Raw genomic sequence first — 22,478 nt, forward strand, 5'->3', positions numbered from 1 at the left:
TTCAGCATGTGCCACATGTCTTTCCACAGCCCCCTGCTCGCTGTCTGCTTTGCTGCCTCCTGTGGAATCCCGGGAATTGCCCTGCTCACACTGGGAGTGAACCCTCTCACCGGGGCCCTGGGAGCCTTCAACATCTTCCTCTACACCTGCTGTTACACACCCCTGAAGAGAATGAGCATTGCCAACACGTGGGTGGGAGCTGTTGTCGGGGCCATTCCGCCCATCATGGGCTGGACTGCAGCTACTGGGAGTCTGGATGCTGGTGAGTATAAAACCCTTTCATCAGGGTGAGTGGCTGTCAGGGTAACTAAAAAACCTACTCAAAAGGCAGTGAACTTTGTTCTTTATGCTTCTTGACCTGACCAGGCCAGGCTGGACACAGCTTGCAGCAGCCAGGTTTAGTTGAAGGTGTCCTGGGCCATGGCAGAAGGTGGAAAGAGATGATCTTTAAGGTCCCTTCCAACCTAAACCATTCTGTAATCCTGTGGTAAGGCTTCAAAAGCAGCTAATTTTGGTAACATTCTCCTTACACAGGTATTTCAGGGCAAAACTGAGCTGATAAAGCAGCATGACCTATTGAATATGTGTTCTGACCATCTTAAAAAAAATCCAGGAGGAAAATAGCATCTTTGGTGTTCACGTAGGAGAAAATGTTATATAATTTCAGGATTCAAACCGTGTTCAGGATTAAAACCATATCCAGTAAGATCCAACTTGCAAGGGGCTTTCAGCTGGAAAATTTGTAGATGTGTTTTACTGTCTTGCCACAAGCCAGAAAATATCCTGGGAAGATTAATTTATTGGTGTATTTCTTAATTACCCATTGTTAAACTCTAAGTTACAAGTGCTGCTTCCCTCCTCCTTGAAAAGCAAACAAAGATTTCTGTTTTAGTAGCTGTGAACCATTTTTACATCCTTTGTAAAACACCAATCTCTTCAGCAACTCAACTCTGACACAATCAGGCCTTGTTTTTCCTGCCAGCTAGAAACTTAAGAATCAAAGTGGCTCCACAAACTTATAGTCTGAAGCAACTAATGAAGTGCAATTAATAGGTCTGTTAAGAGCTGGTTTGGCGCACACTCATCCCACAGGGGGGCATATTTAAGACTTGAATAATACTTTCAACAACAAGGCTTTTAACCAGAAATTATCAGAATTTGTGCAAAATCGGTTGTTTTTGCACTCCTTAATAAAAGTCAGTCTGAGTTGGCTTTGTGTCTCCATGTTCCCACAGGGATCTAAACCAGAGCAAGGATGGAAGGTGTTTTCTTTTTTTTTTTCATTGTGTGCTGCTTCTATACAAATATTTGCTTCTCTGAAAGTTACTTAGACCTAGAAATTTTATGTAAGAATATGTATAGTGTTAAGGACTGCATAACAGACATAGTTAGCAGCTCTGTACTTTAGAAGAGAAGAGAGAACATGACAAAAAAGGCATTGAGGGGCTGGAGCTTGTCCAGGGAATGGAACGGAGCTGGAAGGGGCTGGAGCAGCTGAGGGAGTTAGGTGGAGGGGCTCAGCATGGAGAAAATGAGGCTCAAGAGGGACCTCAAAGGAGGCAGACAGGAGGGGGCAGCTGGGTGGGTGTCAGGCTCTGCTCCCAGGAAACAAGGGACAGGATGAGAAGAAACAGCCTCAAGTTGTGCTGGATATTAGGGAAAAAATTTCTTTACTGAAAGGGTGGTTCAGGGATTGGAACAGACTGCCCAGGGTAGTGATCATCACCATTCCTCAAAGTGTTCAAAAAATGTGTGGATGTCATACTTGAGGACATGGTTTAATGGTGAACATGGTGGTGGTGCTGGAGTGATGGATGGACTTGATCTGGGGTTGTTTAGACTGGAGAAAAGGAGACTCAGAGGTGACCTTATCGTTCTCTACAACTTTGTGAAAGGTGGCTGTAGTCAGGTGGGGTTGGTCTCTTTCTCCAGGCAGCAGCTGACAGAACCAGAGGACACAGTCTTAAGCTGTGCCAAGGGAAACAGAGGTTGGATATTAGGAAAAAGCTCTATAGGAAAGGGTGCTCAAATACTGGAATGGCCTGCCTGGGGAGGTGGTGGAGTCATCATCCCTGGATGTGTTTAAAAAAAGCCTGGACATGGCGCTGAGTGCCATGGTCTAGTTGAGGTGTTGGGGCTGGGTTGGACTCGATCTTAAAGGTCTCTTCCAACCCAGCGATTCTGTGTGATCTGAAAGGACGCTTCCAAACGTAACAGTTCTGGAGAATTAATTTAAAACAAAATGTATATTTTTAATACCTTATCATTCTGGCTGCAGATACTTAGACCTTGACATTGTTTGGGTATTTCTGTGTTGGTTTTGCCACTTTATTGCAGAGTTGGTGTCCGAGAATAACTCTCATGTGCCTGTGCTTCACCTGCACAGTTCAGCCTGGAGGAGCTGGAGTGCAGAGCTGCATGTCTCCAAAAGTCCTTGCTGTAGAGGCCAGTAAAAGCCCAGCATGTTAAACTGGCACTGATTGTCATTATCTTTAATTTGTCACCTTGCTCTTTGAGACCTGTTTCGCAAAGAGGAAAGAAAGCTGTCCCTGTACAGCAGCAGAGAGGGCAGCAGGGAGCCACACTGGTGGCCAAGTAAGCTCTTCCTCTCTAACTTGCAGCTAAAATGTGGTTATGTGTCCCTGTGCCTGCTCTGATGTGGTGGGAATGATCCCTGGCAATGATGCCACCAGTGGAAGATGATAACTTTAAACCACCCAAGCAGACTTTGTCAGAACACTATAATCTGGTGTGTAACTAGTGTGTTATGTATAGCTAAATTTAAATCACCTCCCAGTCTGTGTCAGGGAGGCCAGGCGGCTTATTTAATAGAGAAAGAAATGTTATTGAGCTGATCCTGGTGTTTGTAATGAAGCACACCTGGGGAGAATCCTGAAAACAGGGACTGGAATGTAATATTTTAGTGCATTTCAGTGTCAAATGAAAACCAAAAAAAAACCCCAACACAAACCCTACAAACACTTTTACAGAGAAAATAAATAACTAGAAGAAAATTATGGCATTGTAGACTATGATTTTCAGTGTTAAACTTTCTACTTTTGCAGTAAGAGAGTTCAGCCCCTGGCAGCATGATATCCATGCGGAATACAGGCGTGCATCCATACACAATGTGCAGACCTGTGTCCCTTCGCTAACCAGCCTGGTCTCAGTTGTTGAACTCATTAATAATGTGTAATTAGTGTGGAGACAACCTAGTTTTAGGTAGAGGTGTGAAAATGCCTTTGCACCTCATTTCAAAAAAATCATTCTACTCGATAACAAAGAGGAATGTGAAGGAAGGGAGGAGGGAAACTAATGAGAAGGAAAGTTCTCACTGCTAAAGTGGTGGGTTTTTGAGTTTACATTTTCCTATGGATTTTCTCTCCTTGTAATCTTCTCACAGCAGCCACATTGTTGTACATGTTGCTGGTTATAGGGAAAACAATATTTAAGTGTAGCCCTTTCATTAACATTTGTGGGGGGAGCTGTGTGTTAAACTGTTCTGTGTAACAGGACAGCCATGTCTGCTCCCTTCAGGAGTTCATGACATGGATGCTGTGAAGTATCTTGTCCTTTGGGGGAGTTGGGAGACGGTTTCTTAGAGAGTTGAAGATGATTCCTCGTTTCCAATTCCAGAGCTAATAACAAAGTATCTCAGAGTGGAGCAGCCTTGTTTTAATTTCTCTTCATTTTGTTTATGACTTTTAAAATTAATACCTTAGCAGTTTCTTGCACCAGAAAAAAATACTGTGTATTTACAGATAGAAATCTGTGACCCTCATATTTCCAGTGATGCAAACACTTGCTGTAATTTATAGAATAGTCATAGAATGACTTGGGTTCATAAGGAACATTAAGGACCATCCTGTTCCAACCCCTTGCCATGGGCAGGGACACCTTCCACTAGACCAGGATTCTCCAACCTGGCCTTGGACGCTTCCAGTGATGCGGTAGCCACAGCTGCTCTGGGCAGCCTGTGCCAGAGCCTCGCTGCCCTCTGAGCAATTTCTTACACTATACATCTTTGCAGATCTCCTGGTGCTTCCCAGGAAAGTTTGGTTCCATTTCTGCCCCAATAGGTAACTTTAACTGTATGCTCCTAAGCCTGATTGAACATCCTGCCCCCTTCCCGGGATTTTGTGCCAAAGTAATTTAGGGAAAACCTCCCATTTCAAAAGCAAAAGATAATATTATCTCTGGGAAAATGTGGAATTCTTTGTTGTGGGTTTGAGGGTTGTGGGTTGTGTTTTTTTAATGGCAGCTGTTTGAAACTGATGAAAGATGGGGAATGTTAACATTTCCTCGCTGGGGGAGTGAGTGCAGGTGAGACGGTCAGAAGTGCATGATAAATGTAATTTATCACGTGGATATCACTGCCACATACCTGGGATATTTATGCAGAACTTAACTGCCAGCCTGTGATCTGCAGTAACATGTTTGCTTCCTTGAAAGCAGATTTCATTGCTCCTTCTTGGGACTATTTGTTTCTGAAGGCTTTTGTTTTTCTAGTAAATCAAGATACCTTCAAATTATTTTGCAAGGGAAGGACTAGCAGGAAAATAATGGCATTCACGTAAGTGATAGCAGAGAGACAGGAAGATAAGACAAACTTGGCATTGTCCCCTGTTCTGTGCCAGATGCCCCTCCTGCATGGGATCCACAAGCAGAAGAGCTCCTGGCTGTGCCGCAATTCTGCTGAGCTTGTGCACAGAAAGAAAGAAACAGAGCTGTTTATTTTGGTGTGTAAGAGTGCATACATGCTTTAAATTATCCTCACACTGATGTTCTTTCTCTCTGGACTAATGTCCATTTAAACTTGTTATTTTTAGTTAATTCAAAACTGAACCTGGAGTAGATTCAAATGGCACAGGCCATTTTTTGCCTTCCACACTTTCGTATCCCAGCAGTCACATCATAGAAGGGTTTGGATTGGAAGGGACCTTATAGATTATCTCATTCCAACTCCCTGCCATAGGCAGGGGCACCTTCAATTAGACCAGGTTGCTCCAAGCCCCATCCAACCTGGCCTTGGACACTTTCAGGGATGAGGCAGCAACAGCTTCTCTGAGCAACCTTTGCCAGGGCCTCACCACCCTCACAGCCAGGAATTTCTTCCTAATATCAAATCTAAATTTCCTCTCTCTCAGTTTGAACCCATTCCCCCTTGTCCTGTCACTGCATTTCCTGATGCAGAGTTGTTCTCAGGCTTCCTTGTAGCCCCTTCAGATCCTGGAAGGTGCTGTGATATCTCCATACAACCTTCTCTTTTCCAGGGTGAACAGCCCCAATTCTCTCGGCCTGTCCCCATAGGGAAGATGCTTCGGTCTCCTTATCAACTTTGTGGACTCTTTTGGTCTTGCTCCAAAGGACACGGTCCCCTGTCCTTGTTACGCTGGGGGCCCAGGAACTGCTGTGCTTCTTGCCCTGACCGTGCTCTGCTCAGGCGCTGGAGGCTGGATACCACCAGTGAGCAATTCGGTGCCACGGAGTTCATACAAACCACCCAGTGAGATGGAAGTGACAAGCAGAGCTCCTCAACCTAATGTGCTTATCAGCTAAAGGGATTTATTCTGAGTAGGTGGTGGCAGAGCAGATAAGGGCCCTGACAGTGCGGCAGACATTGCAGAGGCGCAGTGGCCCAGGAGCCATAGGTATTACTGCGCCAAAGAATGTTTATCTAAAGAGACTGTTTAGTTTATCAGATGCTCCACTCCTGGTCTCATTCCCCTGAAAGACATCTTGTACTGATTTTCATTCATTTTCGGAAATTTAAATAATTCCTCGGGGTCTGGAATTTATAGACTCAGTATCAATTGTAATCATGTGGAGGCTGATTTTTAAATTGCTTTTACTTTGTAATTCAAATTGTGTTGTATGGTAGACATTAATTATGTCAGCCAGCATCTATTTACAAAAGGGGATTTAAAAACGGGCAGTTCTTATCAGCTAGTGACATTTGACAGATGGATGGTTTCAGTAACAAAAAAAGGAGACTAGGAAAGAGGGGGGCCTGTGCCCAACCTGCCAAAGGCCAGAGTCTCTCATACCTTCCCTGGTGTAGCACTTGTCTGCCAGTAGTAAGGAGAGCAAAACAACAGCTTAATTGCATGCAAAATTAGCTTGAAGATCTTTGTGTCCCTTCCAGTTAAGCACTTGGAGCTTTCAAAGCCCCTTGATGTGGGAGCAGGTCTGGGAGCCAGCCGCCAGAGCAGGGCAACTCCAGCATGCCACTGCTGGAGGAGAGGAGGCTCTGGCTAGAAACTCCCACTGGTAAACTCAGCTTTTCAGGGTTTCACTTCCCAGATGAAAGAGCAGAATTTGTGGTCTGTTCCAGAGGAAACAGAGATATTCATGTCACTGACATTTGAGACTTGGAGCTGGGGGCCCAGGAATATGCTTTGTGGGGGTATAAACTGTAAAAATGAGGCAGAGGGACAATACTAGTGAGCAGCTGGTCTGAATTTAGGACAAAAGCCAGCGGGCTATTTTTTTCTTCCTTTCCATCTTCATAAGAGACAAAAGAAATGGCAGCTCCACTGCTGGGGCACCTGGGGACTGACCCCACAAGTTCACAGGCAGCATACCCTTTGCCTGGTTCTGTACCCCGTGTGTGGCTGATGGGGTAGCCCTGTGCCCCTAGGTGTGAAACACAACACCCACAGGGAAATCGGGATGGGGGGATCTGCAGGAGGGACTCCCACCCTTGGGCTAGTTGCAACCCTACCAGAGCCTGAAAGAGGTGGCTGATGAGGAGCCCCTGCATGGCTCTGCAGATTTGCAATCCTCTGCTGAGTCTGGTCCTTTGGTAAATGCTTCCTAAACATATTTGCAGAAGACTGTATTTTCATCTTATCCAACAGGCTCTTCTTTTATGGCATCTATTGCTGGGGTTAGCTAAGGTGAGTTATATATGGTGTTGTTTTCTCAGCCTTGCCTGTGTAATGAAAGGTGTTTCCCTGTGAGGCTTTTGGCTGCAATAACCTGTTGTGTGTCACACAAGGGCACATGCCTGTGTGTATCCATACACACAGAGCTTTTCTCTATGTGGCAAGCGTACCTGAGGACATCTGGCTTCCTTCTGTTAAAGGCAGAAGCCAGGAACACTCTCACAAGTTGAAAAATCCCACAGCCAACTTCATTTCCTATTCCTGGGGGATGCTGAGGATCCTTTTGTTTTGCAGACAAGCCAAACACACAGCCAACAGCCCCTCCCTTTCAGTGCTGGTACAGAGGAGTCTATTGCAGCCCCTAGATGCTCCTGCTCCACAGGCCTTTTGTGCCATCCTTCAAAAGAAACAGCTATTGAAACCCCTGACCATGAAGCTTTTGAGTTTTCCAGTGTTTTCCTTGTCACCCTTGGTTTCCACGACGGTGTAACCTTGGAGGGGCACAATGTGGGCTGGGCCATGCATCCCACAGTGACAGCCGGGACCATTGTCCCAGCCCAGGGACCTTGTGTGCAGCTTTAGAAGTGATACTTTCCCTTTTTCCTCTCAAGGCTGCTGTGCCGCTCTCGTGCCATCCAGTACAAGCAGTAGCATCTACTTTTGTTTTCCAGTGGAAGCAGAAGTGCTGATTGTTTTCTTGCTATGGTGCTGATGTGGGTAAAGTAGAGGGGAATTGCATCAGTTTGGTTAAGGTTAGTGTCTAGGTAATTCCCAAATGTCTTTATGTTTGAGAAGGCTTCATAATTGCAAATTAAGATGTAAATTTTGACAAGCTAATCCTGTTCCTAATTCTAAAGACAGTGGGAAGAATTAAGTAGCTGGTAACATTTCTCTTCAGGAGGGATGATATCAGGGCAGTATCTTGAACACTTGTAGCTGGAGGTCAGTTGATTTAACAATCATTTTCCATCACCAAAGCAAGCTGAAGCACAGGCAGTAATGATTGTATCTTCCAGCTCTCCTTCACAAACAGAAAATGCAAGCAAGAGCGGAACAAACCAGTCCTTCTGGATCAGGACATCGCAGTGTGTTCTGCCCATGACTCTCCATTGTGAATCTTTGTACCAATACCTTCGAATAATGCTTTAAGATTGTATTGAACCTGAAGTGGGCAACTAGGCTTTGACAAGATTTTACAACCTTTCTTTATCCCCAGAATTGCTCACAGTTGCAAATCTCCAGGGAAGACTTCTGTGTTAAACTTGTGAATGAGCACAAAAGAAAAGACAGAAAATAAAGGGTTTGGACATGTATTCTCTACATTTCTTTTGAATGTAACATCCTGTAAAACTTAACATAGGACTGTGGTGAAGAGTTTGGGACTGGTTATGTTAAAATTTCATGTAGAAAAGGTGGAAAAGGCCGCCTGAGACAGCATGGGTGCTCACAAGCAGGTGGATACAGCTGGACCAAGTCAAATCTCTGAGCTCTAATCTACCTTGTCTGGGTTAAAGAGGAGTAATTTGTTCAACATCTTTTGAGGGAAGAGAGCCAGTTGTGTGCTATCAACTAAAACGGTGTGTGGTTGTTTCCTGACTATGATCCATTAATGAGGCTGAGCTTAGACTGCCAAAGCCTTCCCTTCCCTACAGCAGCCAAACCCATACCCGTTTCCTAGAGACAAAAGGCCGGTGCTTTCCTCTCTTAAGTCACAGCTACCAGTGTCTGGAAATAATTTTAAAATTCCTTCACATTATTCAGGGCAGAAGAATTACTAAAATTGTGCTTAAAGCAAAACAGCATTCTTAGGTTGCCAAGGCAGTAAACACCAGCTTTGGGAAATGCAGTTAAGATTTCAACATCTGTTTTGGAGCTGATATTTAACTATTCCATGTTTATTGTAACGCCTGGTTGGCCACTTTCCTGTTATACATATGCAGCACCAGAGCAAAGACAGAAGGAGCGAGTCTGTTCTCGAACTGATGCTGCAGGTAGCTCCTGTTCCTTTTTATTTTTTTTGTTATATTGATTAAGTGAATAGGTGTTTGTCCTGTCTGCAGCCTGAACACGATCTGAGAGGTTTCAGAACCCTGTGCAGTAGGAGAGCACTGTGCTTTCTTTACAGTACAATGAGAAGGGCAAGAAGAGAGCACATGTTGCTCCTCTGCAGTGTGTTTTCTGGAACATGGTGTTGATACAGCAGTCCCTGTAGATAATCCGGGACATATGTCCTGACTTGTGCGGACAGGCTCATGTTCACCTGCCTGCCCAGGCTGGCCAGACTCTAGCTGATCCTGCTCCTGAGCCTGGAGCTTCCACCAGCACACACTGTGCTCTAGCCTGTGTCCTCCTGTAGTTCAAGGACTTTGCTGGAAAAACCTGTCTTCAGAAATTTTCTGAGAGTTTCAGCTGGACCATCGCAAAGTGTTGTGCCTCATTTAAGCTGAAATAATTCATCTGTGGGTCAAACCATCATAATGGCTCTATGTGCCAACTGAACTGGTATAAAGCTCTTTGATGATGAAAGGTATTGCCAGCATGAAAGAGGCATATTTCAAATCGTTACTTAAGAGAGTGGCATCCTCAACACGAGACAGGCAGAATTCAAACATTATTTCTGCCCTTTAGTGGTTAAGAAGGTAGGTTTGCAGTCCTCAGGTTGCCCAGTTTGCTCAGAGAGTTAATGTTGGCACTGATAACTCAGCGGCTGTATGTACTTATTCTTTCTTGAATAGATGTTGTATGGACTTGAACACTGTCCTTTATGGGACATGATAAGTTTGGGCAACCGGCATTTGCATCTGGAGCTTTTAATCACTGTGTCACTGATGTTGGTGTGAGCCCAGGGTGGGCAGGACAAGGAGCTGTTGATGCCTCAATGCTCTGCTCTCCTCTCTGGATGTTAACCAGTTGTCAGAGCCCATGGCCTGCAAGGACTTACACCCTAAAAACCATTTTCCAGCCTCCTCCTCTTAGGGGCTCTTCCTGTCCGAAGACTTCGTCTGGCTCCTGCACTGACATTGCTCTCTCATCTGAGATTTGGACGATCCAGCAAATGAGATCATCATAAATTGCTCTAGAAGGAACAAACCATGGAGTTTGAATCAAGATTTAAGAAGAGCCACATGGCCTTCTTGACACTTTAAAGAGCAGAACTTCAGAAGGGTGTGCTTCTTGCTCTTGTAATTCTGAAAATTAGACTGTCAACTGCTGCAGTTTGCAAACCCAAAGTCACTAGTTGCTTTTGGAAGACTCATCTCACAATTATTTCCAAATCTTATCCAAATGTATTGAACTGTAAAACATCCAAGCAGTTGCTGAATGACTGTGAAATTTAGTGTCCTGTTTGTTTTAGGAAAAGTGCAATTTATAAAGCTTCAGTATTTCAAGTATTTCACTAGATAAAAATATAGTTACAGAAAGAAAGAACCATTTTTCTACCTTCTTCAATGCCAGCTGACATTTTTGCTTTATCTTATATATTAAAATAAAATAAAAATCTCAGCTTGTTCTTGTTTATTATGAAGGAGGTCTATTACTATTTAAATAAATCACAAAGAAAAATTTAAGAACATAAATAATAACCTTAAAATTAATGAGGAATAATAAAACCTGCTATTTATCTTGAGCTCTGTGTGTGCTTTAGAACCTACCTGGTTCTCTGTGATCCTGGAACTTTTGAGATGATTTAAGACAGTGAAAAAAGATGAAAGAATAGGAACTCAGGAAGAAGATATTTTATTCCTGTTTTACACACAAGAGTGAAAGAGTTCTAGAGACCTGGGCCTTATTTTCTTTAGGTGACTTCATTTTTTTTCAAAATCAAACAGGGCTGATCTGACAACTTACTGGGATTTCTTAGTGTCTGCTGCATCTATCCCAGGTTCTCACACTTGGAGAGAAGAATTGGTCATAAATGGGCTCAATTGCAGCAATTAAAAATTTGGCCAAAAAGACTAGGCAGTTTGGGATATCCACAAGCCAGCCATGTACTTGTGGCCCTGCAATTTATGAACTGTTGCAGAAAAGCAGAGAGATCTGAGTTCCTGTCAGTCTGCCTGTTCTCAGATTTCCACAAGGTGTGGAGGAAGCAAGAGACCCCAAGGTGCTGGGTGTCCCTGGGTGTCCATGGGTGCTGGCTGTCTCCCGCTGCCCAAGCAATGACTCTGCTCCGACAATCAGCTTTGCTTTTGTGAACCGTGTGCCAGGTCCATGTGTTCCAGTTGGGAACAACCTTCTCTGATGTTCACTTAATTATAAACTCTTTAGAGAAGAGGGAGATTTGCAATTATTAAGCTGAGTTCCCAAACTCTTGGGAATGGCACAGAGGCCATAGAGTAGACTCAGCTCTGTTTAGAACCAAATTAGTCTCCAGAGTTTGTCTTGCTCTAATATTGCTTAAAAACACTGCTGACTTAATTATGACATAGTTAACATTCATCTAGTAATTAATGAGTATTACAGTGTCTGCTCTGGGCTTGACAGGATTCCTACTGTGAGCTCATTTGATGCTGACTTGTACTGTACCATGTGCCGTGCTTTGCAAGTCATCAGTCTTATGTGGCACTTAAAAATCTCTGACAACCTGACAATCTCCAAGGAAGGAGATTGTCTAAGTCAAGGAAATTACAGGGTGTCCTAGCACATGGGAACCAAACAAAAAGATTGGATCAGTTAAAGTCCTCATAATGGGCTATTAAATTGTTTCACTGGTCAGCTTCTCTGTAAAATATCAATTATCTCAATGGTTGTAATGTAATCAAAGTAATTAAATTCCAAAGGCTTGCATGTAAAAACCAGAGCTTTGTAAATGGGAATCCAGCCTCAAGTATTTCAGTTGGTCTGTTTGTGTTTAAAAGTTTCTCCAGATGACTTTTTTAATGGTGTCATAGTTACGGAACTGTTAAAGGGCTTTGTGTGTTTGAGGTTTAGGGTGTGTTTTGAGCTTGGCTGCACACAACATTTGAACAACTGAATAAGCAAAATCTGCGTTAGAGCCAAAACACAGGGACGCAGACACAGGTCCAGAGCCAGGGGAAGCAGGAACAGCCTCTGCTCTGTGTCTTAGGCCTTAGCTTCATCTGCTTAAGAGTCATTAGCTGATGGATGATTGTAGCTTACCTTCACCTAAGTTCTGAACAATGACAAGCTAGTGTCTCTAAAGCACTTCAGATGTGATACTTGAAAAATACTGCTCTCTTAGCTGTAGCACATTCAGGATCTTGCGTCCGTTAATGTGATTTACAAGAATAGGAAAAAGCTACAAAGTGACTTATGACAAGAACATTTTCCCTGTTGTGTCTCCTGATATAGGGAGAGCTGCTCCTTCATTAAGTTTAATTTTGGTTTATTTCAGCAGAGCTGCTCCCTCAGGTTTCAGCAGAACTGAATCAAATACTGTTTTGTTAGGGCCAAAATGACTTTTCTGGCTATGATATTCTGAAATTATTGGTAATTTTTGAGTACATAATTTTCAGCTGTCTTAAAAGATTCCAATTGAGAAAAGGTGCTAACATCCACATCCAAAAAATCTACTTTAGAAGGATAGTGTGGCTGGATTTAAAGCATTTTGGGCCATAGACCAGGAAATGGAGTAACCTAATTGTGGCCTAAAAGAAACATGGAAAGAGACTATTTACATGGGTCTGGAGTCACAACGGTGAATGGCTTCACACTGACAGAGAGAAGGTTTAGATTAGATGTGAGGAGGAAATTCTTCCCTGTGAGGGTGGGGAACCCAGCGTGCCCAGAGCAGCTGTGGCTGCCTCATGCCTGGAAATATCCAAGGCCAGGATGGAAAGGGCTTGAAGCAACCTGGTCTAGTGGAAAGTGTCCCTGCTCATGGCAGGGAGTGGAATGAGATGATCTTTAAGGTCCCTTCCAAACCATCCTGTGATTCCCATTAAATCACCTGGAATTCGTGGCAGACAATGTTCTGAAAGCTGCACACCCAAGGTTTGTGTGTCTATCTCTGCGCTTCATGTAATCAATTTCCAGAGGTACATACTCACTTCATGGAGTATTTTTTACTCATTCAAAAAAGCAGTGAGATGGGTCTTTTACACCACTTCTGCATTTATAAACTGTTGGAAACTTGCATGAAGTGTAATGGAGAGTTTCTTCACTGGTGATAAGGCGGGGGAAAAAAGGCAGTTTTGCAAACCAAGATTATTACTAATTGCAAGACATCACTAGTGCGAGTTGTGCTGTTAGAGACAAGAACTAGGCATGCACAGCTCCAAGGAACAGATGGAGAGGAGATCTGAACCATGAAGCTGTTCAGAGGACACAGTGACTTGGGCTTTGTCAGAATTGCTGGGGAAGAATTTAAATATCTTAACCTGTTTGCACGTAAGTGTTGCTGCTTCTCTCAGGTCATTAAGATAAAGCTGGATGCGTGGCTCCATTTGGAGAAGTTTCCATAGAGAATGAGCTCATGGAAGCAGGGAGATACAAAGAAAGTATTTTAATGGGAGAGCAGAGGCTTTGGGAGCTGGGGAAACAAAAGGAAAACCTGAGAATGCCCATAACATTGCAACAGTCCTGGGGGACTTTTTGTGTCTTCAGATAAAAATAGTGAAGGGAGTTTGGTCTGAGGACCTCCTGGAGGCTCACTAAAATTAGCACATGAACTACTTCTGCTTCAATAAACCCTGTACTGTGTCCCAGGAAGAGCTGTGGAAATGTGGTGGTTCCATAGCTCCTTTTTAAATATGAAAGTAGTTAATTGGTGTGAATAGAGTTACTTGATCAAACTGATTAGAGGTTTCTGCAATTGGTTGGCATAACTTCTCCATCTCCTGTTAGTTCATTAACAGCTTCTGCCAGTTCTGTCCCTTGCCCAGGTCCATCATGGAGCTTGTCCTGTGCCAGGAGCAGTTCCCTCCCTCATGCAGTGGGCAGACAGAGGGCTTGGCCTTGCTCCAGCCTACCAGGGTGTGGTGTTCCCCAGGTCTCAGGAGCAGCAGCTTGTCCTCCTTGTCCTCTGTCACTGAGCTGGGCTCCCTGTGTCTGGTTGATGCAACCACTGCTCTGCCCACTAGCTCTTTTCTTCTCTGGACACACCAATTCAGGAACCTGAGAGTAGACTCTAGAGGCTCCCAGGAATACAGTCTCTTCCCCAATTTCATTCCTACCAATCTTCCCTCAGGCAGAGACAGTTGGTGCAGGAACCAATTAGCAGTAGTTCTTTAGAAGGAAGTGACTTGCTGAAATGCTTTTCAAATTAAGTGCTCCAAAACCAGATAAACCACCATGCTCCAACCCTGTGTGAATGCCATGAAAACCAGAGTTTCTTATCTCATGGGGCTGCCCTGTCCCTGTACAGAGCAGTGCCACCGGTGTGCAGTGTCACTGGTGTCACAGGTGAGTAGCACTGCTCTCCTGCAAACAGGGTGTGACATCTGAGGTCTGTGTGTGGCACTTCCTGCAGGGGCTGTCTAACGCTCTCTCTCCCTCTGCAGGTGCATTACTGTTAGGAGGGATCCTCTATTCCTGGCAGTTCCCTCACTTCAATGCCCTGAGCTGGGGTCTGCGGGAAGATTACTCCCGAGGAGGATACTGTATGATGTCTGTCACTCACCCAGGGCTGTGCAGGCGGGTGGCTCTGCGTCACTGCTTGGCCTTAATTGGACTCTCAACGGTGGCTCCTGTCCTCAACATCACCACGTGGACTTTCCCCATCATTTCACTCCCTATCAACCTCTACATCTCCTACCTCGGCTTTCGGTTCTACAGGGATGCTGACCGCAGCAGCTCCAGGAAGCTCTTCTTCTGCAGTTTGTGGCACTTGCCAATGCTGCTGCTTGTCATGTTCACCTGCAAGAAATCGGTCCTGGAGAAGGAAGACAAAGGCGATCTACGCGGGGGAAGTCATGACATGGCTATGGAAATTAGATTGCCTTAAATGTCAATACCTGTCATCCTCGTGACATATAAGGTAGTATATTTTAGTGATTGCAAGGGGTAATCCTGTGGGAATCTGTTAGAATCTGTTTGAAGAAGAATCATTTATGCCTAGTGACCTGTTCATGTGATAATTTTGTATTTTCTTTTGAAAGGGAGTAGTCAGGAGTGCTTAAAGCATTCAGGGTCTTAGGCCCCTTAACTCATCACAGGTTATGATTTAGCCTATGCCAGAAGCACATCACTTTGGGATGGCTTTCCTAAGTCCCTGTGAGTCGTGGTCTCTGTCCTCATGGGTAGTTGAGGTAATTAAGTTAGGAAGTCACATGAGCACACATGCTGCCATCAGCACTGGCGGCCTTGGTGAAGCCATCAGGAAGTGACCAATGAATGATTTCTCACCCTTCTCCCCAAGAACCCTTTCCTTTAATTTAAGCTTTGAAGCACATGAGAGGGTGAACTCTTCTTCTCTGAATCTGTGCCATCCCTGCACCGGTATTACACCAAAGCCCTCAGTTTTGGGGGCTTTTTTTAATCAGCTGCTCTTCCCAAGGTTCCCATTCACCTCAGTAGATTTTTAGGTCTCATACACCTGGCACAGTGCTAAAGGAGTGAAGAAAACTGTCTTTCAGCACAACACACACAAGCCTTTAAACAGCTCTCCTGTATCATATCCCTTGGACACACTGAGCCATTCTACTGTATTTCCATCACAGGGAACTTCTTACTCCCGTGTGGTTTTATGTCATTATTGTTTGAACCCTGTGTGTCAGATGTTCAGCTGGTAAAAACCACCGTTACTGTTTATGGCAGAGAGGCTGTGATATGTGGAGGAGGTGAGAAGCATATCCCAGAGCCGGGTAGTTGTAAGGCTTTTCCGTGTTAATGTGTCTTATGCCAGCCCATTGAGTCTCCGCATCCTTGGACAAGCTCACGACTGGCATCAAGAGCTTGAGCTGTGTTTAATGTCACAGTGTGGGTGGTGGCTCAGAAAGGCTTCACTTTGGGGGTGATTAATAGGTAAGGAAATGTATTTTACAGAAAAAGGGCTTGGGATTTTAATCTAACAGAAGGTTCACTTGCTGATGTAGCCAGTGTCTCTCCAAAGCAATTACTGTGGATGGTCTCCCAAGAAGAGTGCATTATCCCTGTTAAATGATACACTGAAGAACATTTCTGGTCACAGTTTAACATGCTTTTGATCGTGCTGCTCAGCTGTGGCTCACCCTCATCTTGCCTGGAGCTGTCTGTGACCTCCTGGTGTGCTCCCAAACACAGCAACATCGGGGGCAGACAGAGACAGTGATAGTTTATTGTGGTAGTGCGTGTTATGACTTGATGTGTTTTCATGCCAAGATTTCTTTCCCATGTGGAGAGGGACTGGGCAGCAGGATGAGCACTGATCCAAAGATCCAGCAATACCTGAAAAGGAAGACACTGTCTCGAGCTTGTTCTCAAATAAAGCCCCTCAAGAAACGTCACAAATCTTTCACCACAGGTGTGTCACACTGACATAAAACCTTCCCTGGCTGCTCTCATGATCCAAGCCTGGCTCTTGGTCTCAGTTATGCTGGTGTAAATCAGGAGTGACACGGTATAACTGCTGTTTTCTGGCAGAGGTGCTTGCAGGAGCAGGACCACCTGCAAGATTTGGTGACTTGAGTGATTGCAGGTGACAAGATGGAGCTCCCTCACTGTCTGACAGACTCCGCTGTGCTCAAGTTAGTGTGGGTGACACTTTGTGGAACTGTATGGAAACTGTGCAACTTCTGAAATTGTTTTAAAAATGCATCCAGTCTTCTCTTCAATAAAGTGCATACTGTCCAAAAAGAGACGAGTGCTCCAAATCTGTCCTAAACTATTCACTTCTTGTTGAAACTCTGGTCGGGTTCAGTTAATTGCAAAGGTATTTGGTAGTTTTGGGGCACTTCTCAGAGCAGCAATGTTCTTGACCACTGCAAGAGTAAGGACAGCTTGTGAAATACTGATTTACTGTGCAAGCAGCACACTGAAAATAAATTACATGTGAGTGGAAGGGGTTTGTGCGAAACCAAAGAATTTGATCAACCTTTAGGTGGGAGACGAACCTGAAAAGAGCAGATGGCTCACAAAAAAACCACAGATTTTCCTCCCAGAGGCAGAAAGTGGTGCTGAGGCAGGAGGGTTGTGGGTTTCTCCTAAGTCATTATAGAGCCAGGCTTCAGATGGCCTGCAATTCCTGGGTGCTGCTGAGGAATTCCATTCTGATTAAAGGTCTCAAGGACATGCCTGTGGTTGTGTTCTGAAGACAGTCATCTTAATTTCTTGGGCCAAAATGTGTATCATTCACAGGGTTTTAGGGCTGGACGAGAGCTTTGTAATAATCACTGAATGTCTGCAAAATGCAGGTCACTGGGCTGCACCATCATCTCCACACCCAGTGGGTCTGGCCTTGAGAGAAAGCATGGCTTTAGAATCAGGGTATCTGGAATTTAAATGTAAGATAATATCTTATTTAAATTTCTTATTTTAAAAGAAACACTTTCTTTACCTAGAAATTGTTCTCAGCTCTGCTGCACATTGGCCATGTGTCAGGTGTCCATATGCTGCCATTTTACTGTCTTTAGGAAATTTTGCTGTTGCATGTGCTTTGCAAACAAGTGCAGTGAAGTGAAGGCTTAGCAGGAGATGGATATTGCAGTAGGTGCTCTCAGGTCTCTTTTTCGATTTTGCTGGTGCCACTATGATAAATGAAAAATTCTGAACTGTCTGCCATCGCCCAGGGATGTTTGTGGTCCCTGTGATCCCCCAGAGAGGACTAATGCCAGCCATCCCCCCCTCCAGCACTGCTGATACTGCTGCCTAAATTCTGCAAGGGAGGAGGCAGGTGAGGTGCATTAGGTGCCTTGCTGGGATGGCTTTGCACAGGAGATAAACCTGGGCTTTCTGCATTTCTGTGCTGGGCTTTGCAAAAATTGGGCTTTGAGGGCTCCTTGAATCTGGAACAGCAGTTCCTGCATAGAAATGCAATGTTGTTTTTCCCTTATCCCATTTTGATGACTTGAATATGGTTGTCACTCTTTATGCTGGTTACTTAGGAACTCCCTATGAACTGGTCCTGCAGAATCACAGAATGGTTTGGGTTGAAAGAAGCCTTAAAGACCATCTTGTTCCGACCCCCAGGCATGGAATATCTGTTCTTTATGTGGTAGCAAAAAAAAAAAAAAATAGCAGTGGTGTGCTGTATCCCTCCCAGCCCTTGGTCTGATGGTAGCTGAGAGGGTCCCATCTCGGTGTTACTGTCACAGGAGGCAACTCTGCATTGCCAGAAGCCTGCACTGAAGCTCATGGAGGAATCTAAACCAGTGACTCAAGAGGATGAAGCTGGGTTTTGTCTATTTGGACTTTAAATCTTTTGTGTGGTTTTGTAGATAAAACAGTAGCCCTGAGGCTCAGGAGATTTTCATTCTTTCCAGATCTCTGTAGAAGAAATGAACTCCACCTGTAAAATAGGGATGGAGATACTTCTTGTTGGAAGAGGGAACAGCTCATGTCTCTGTCAGCCCACACCCATTGTTCTGAACAGCCCTGCAAGGTGAGTCCTGGGTAAGGCTTTGAGGAGTTGCAGGGAGACTGGGTCCCCTCCTCTCTCCTTTGCCCTGATGTTCAGCAGATCACGGAGCAGAGCACTGGCCTGGCAGGGTGGTGTGGGGAGCAGAGCTGTGTGATTGGGAGTTGCCCTGAGCTCTCAGGTTCACAAAGAGTCCCATGCCTTGTGTGAGCTGTGTGTGGTACCCCAGCAGAGCAGGCATCCTGGTACCCCTGCCAGGGAGGCATCCCAGCACAGCAGGCATCCCAGCACGGTAGGCAGTTGCTGGAACAAAACGCTCTGCTCTTTGTTCCAGCATGAGTGAAGAAACCTAATCTCTGTGCTCACAGCACTTTTCCTTCTCATTTCCCCCACTGGGCTTTTTTTTTTCTCACTTCCTGTATCAATCTCTGATATAATCTGCCCCAGCAGAGTCACACATTCACACTCTTCTGGCTCCAGCAGCATTTCCCACTCAGCCAGGCCATAGCATTTTAAGGCTCACACAAAACACATGTCCTTTTCAATTCTGACAGTCCCAGGAGAGTAGGAATGGAAACAGTGATACTGTTAGAAATCATCATTACAGATAGAAAGCTCTGGAGAGCTGCTTGCTCTCCAGAGATGATTAGATATTCCCTCTTGGAAATGCAGGCTGTCTACAGAACACTTTGCTATTAAAACAGAGATATCAGCACTGTTTCCTGCAAGCAGCTCTGCTGGAGGTGGTAATTCTATATGGTCCATTGCAGGCTGTCCCCAATGGCATTTTGAGTCATGGAATTTCTTAACCAGGCCAAGAGCCAGTCCTGGTGAGGGCTCATGAGATGCAGGATGCCACTTGTGCTGTCCATGGGACCTTGAGTCAATTATTTGCCTCTTGGTGCTGCAATTCCTTCTTCCCACCATGGCAAGGTCAGTGCTGCAGGGCAGGGCTTGTCCCCCAGGGGTATGTGTCCAGTACTTGGCCTCGCCCAGGATAAGTCAGAGTCTGCTTCTAACGGTCATCATCTCCCAAACAGCATGGGGTTAATTTGGAGTCAAAGGCCACAACTGTGTTGGGAGTTCAGAAGTGTCATCAGTGATGACTTTTCTCCCCGAGATCCCTCAGACTGTACCCTTCTGGGTGATTCCCTCGAATTTTTTTAGTCCCCTCTGAAAAAGGCTTCTACTGCTCGAACAGGAGTTCTAGTGAGCTTCAGAGCTGCCTTCTGAACCCTTCTGTTCACAGAATCCCAGAATAGCTGGGGTTGGAAGGGACCTCTGGAGATCATCTTCTTCTATGCCCTGCCAAGGCAGAGTCACCCAGAGCAGCTGACACAGAAACATGTCCAGGTGGGATTGGAATGTCTCCAGATACGGAGACTCCACACCTTCCCTGGGAGTTCTAGTGCTCTGCCACCCTCAGTGGAAGTAAGTTCTTTCTCATATTGAAGTGGAACTTCTTGTGTTTTAGTTTATGGCCACTGCTCCTTGTGCTGTCACTGGGCTCTAGTGAAGGGTCTGACATCATCGTCAGTCACCTCTGCTTTTCTGCTTCCAGACTTTACCTGTTTGTGGTGAAGATTTTCCAGCCTGGGTCAGCATCTCAGGCTACTTTACAGTGTTTCAACAAAGTACAGTTCATGTGTTTCACAGAACACAGTTGGCAAAACAAGCTGTTTTCCCACAATGTGGAGATGTTTTCTACTGTTCCTAACCAGTTCTGGCACCCCCAGGTCTTGGAGCGAGAACTGACGATTTGACAGCGGGCTCAGGTTGGTGCATGAAACCATTCTGGGAAGGTGCTGGGTGTTTTTCCTGGTGCCTGAAAGGCTGTGGCTCCCAAATGCTTGTTTGAGCATTGCTGACCCTTCCTAAGAGATGCTTTGCATGTGGTGGGCATGGACTGTACTGGGGAGCTGGTGAGGAGTTGCTGCCATGGTGCATGTGCTTTGGGAGAGCACAAGGACTCAGAAAAAGGTGCTGGAAAGGAGAGTGCCTGACCCTCACCACTAGTGCTGGAACAGCTCTAAATTCATGCCTGTATTCTCACTTTTGTAGGACACCTGACTCAGTCTTGCCCACTGAGTGAGTGGGATACCCAAAGAGAAGTTTCCATGTGTCTCCAAAGTGTGGGCAGCCCTCAGGACCGGGGCTATTTGGCAGTTGAGGTTTTTCCCCTGGCTTTGCTGTCCCAGATGCATCCCGTGGTCCTTTCTGCCCCCTGCTCCCATTTTTAACACTTTCTATTGTAATTACAGATTCCTTTTCATACTTTTTTTTCATGGAATGTGTTCTGTAATGCACATTGGCTGTGCCCCTCAAAACTGTGGTTATAGCCAGACTCTCTGTTCTTCAAGGGAAATGCAGACTTTGGGGAATTGCCCTGGGGGGTTGGAAACAGCAGGGATCTGATCTCCCACACTGACCAAACTGTCCCTAACTGGGATGACTGGGGACATCTTGCCTATCTTCCTCACCCATAAAGCAAGCAGGGAGAAGAGGGAAAGAGTCATACCTTCGGGTAGGGTGCACAGAGACCAGACCATGCTGCCGGGGAATCTCCCAGCATGGCAGGACAAGCTTCAGCACTGAACTTCTTCAGGTGCAGGATTGGACACACGGCACTCAAAGCTCATTTGCAAAGAAGTGTCTGGCCCAGAGACTCATCTTTTGGCTTTTTAACCAAGGAGAAAGATCAAGACTTTTGCTGCTGAGAAAGGCTGGGAGATGTTTGGGGTTTTTTTTTGGTTGGTTTTTTTGGGTGTTGTTTTTTTTTGTTTTTGTTTTTGGTGTTTTTTTTTTTTTTTTTGTCATGGAGAGGAGACACTATATCAAATTAAAATTGAAACAGAGATGCAAATAAAGTAATTAAGGCATTTCCGCAGAGCTTCCAGGGAAGCTGCTGGACAGCATCCAGACTGGGGAAAGGAGCAGCCTGAGTTTATCAGCTGAATTCCAAGGTTTGGATGGATATTCATTCTGCAGAGCTGCTAAAGCCGTCCCTGCACTGAACCACATCCAGCAGCACCGAAGGGAAATCCAGGCATGCCAGGGGTAGCAGGATGGCTGGGACCACATCGTCGCCCAGCAGCAGAGAGGAATATTATTTAGGTCTCTTCTCCCTCATCTGATTGCTCAGGCCTGGTTGTTGCATTGCACTTGGCTTTCAACGGGAGCAAGGACTGGCAGGAGCTGTCAATATGTTGGGAGTGAGGCTGATTAACCCTCCTCACTTCAAAAATGAGGATTGGGAAGAGTGTAGTGGAAGCATCTGCAGGCAGATGTTGCCATGCCATCTCTTCCCTATGCTGCTCAGAGCTCTGCACAGGGTGTAGGTCGGCCCCCACCCTGTAGGACCCCATGGACCTTGGCCAGGCCAGGCAGTGCCTCCAGGGCTGCCAGCTGACAAACGCTTCTGTTTTAGGGTGGGAGGGAGTCTGTCCTCCGTGCTGTAACTGCTGCTGGCAGGTCTAGTCCCCAGGAGTCCCCCGCGCTGCGTCCCACGCTCCTGCCGGGAGCAGCATCGCTGGGCTGCCTGCAGGGGTTGCTCCATGGCTGTTTGGGAGGTGCCCGTGGGTGAGGTGAGGAGCCACCAGGCTGGAAGAAGTGCAGCTGAACGAGGTACCTGCAGACCCGAGCCTTGGTGCCCTCTGCTCTGGAGCCATGACAATGAGCCGGCGGACTCCAGAGCTCAGGGCTCTGGAGACGGTCCAGAGCCGCCCGCCGCTTGTGTGCCTTTCTCACGGTGGGGACTGCAGGAGACAGGGGGCTGCGCTGGACAGACGGACAGAGGGACAGTCGGACAGAGGGGCAGAGGGACGGCGCGCGGCTGCCGGGATGCGCGGGCCGAGTCTCGCTCGGCCGCGGTGGCGGGAACTCCCTCTGTTGACTTCTCCCGAAGTTGCATCCCTTCATCCAGCGGTGTCCCTGGCTCTGGAAATAAATAGCACCTTCCATTGTGTCTGTAGCCCTCACTAAACCACAGACCAGACTGATTATTGCTGCTTTTGTAGTCTTTGCAGAACTGTTTTTATTTATAATTGCACCCTGCTGGTCTGTTCATAATGATTTTCCCGGCTGCATCCCATGCGGTCTACTGCTGCAAAGCCACATTTTCATAGTAGCTCTTTTTG

At 45.7% G+C, this 22,478-nt stretch overlaps 1 protein-coding gene across 2 annotated transcripts in view; it reads left to right on the forward strand.

Moving 5' to 3' along the window:
- COX10 (cytochrome c oxidase assembly factor heme A:farnesyltransferase COX10) overlaps window positions 1–16,301 on the forward strand; it is a 98,631-nt gene extending 82,330 nt beyond the window's left edge. For both annotated transcript variants that reach the window (XM_068210009.1, XM_068210010.1), the window contains exons 6-7: window positions 30–262; window positions 14,351–16,301. In XM_068210009.1, the coding sequence (XP_068066110.1) occupies window positions 30–262; window positions 14,351–14,793 (676 nt within the window). In that variant the 3' untranslated portion in view covers window positions 14,794–16,301. The remainder of the gene's footprint in view (window positions 1–29; window positions 263–14,350) is intronic.
- Window positions 16,302–22,478: the final 6,177 nt, after the last annotated feature.

Source organism: Anomalospiza imberbis, chromosome 19, assembly GCF_031753505.1.
Source record: "Anomalospiza imberbis isolate Cuckoo-Finch-1a 21T00152 chromosome 19, ASM3175350v1, whole genome shotgun sequence".
In the NCBI taxonomy this organism is placed as follows: domain Eukaryota; kingdom Metazoa; phylum Chordata; class Aves; order Passeriformes; family Viduidae; genus Anomalospiza; species Anomalospiza imberbis.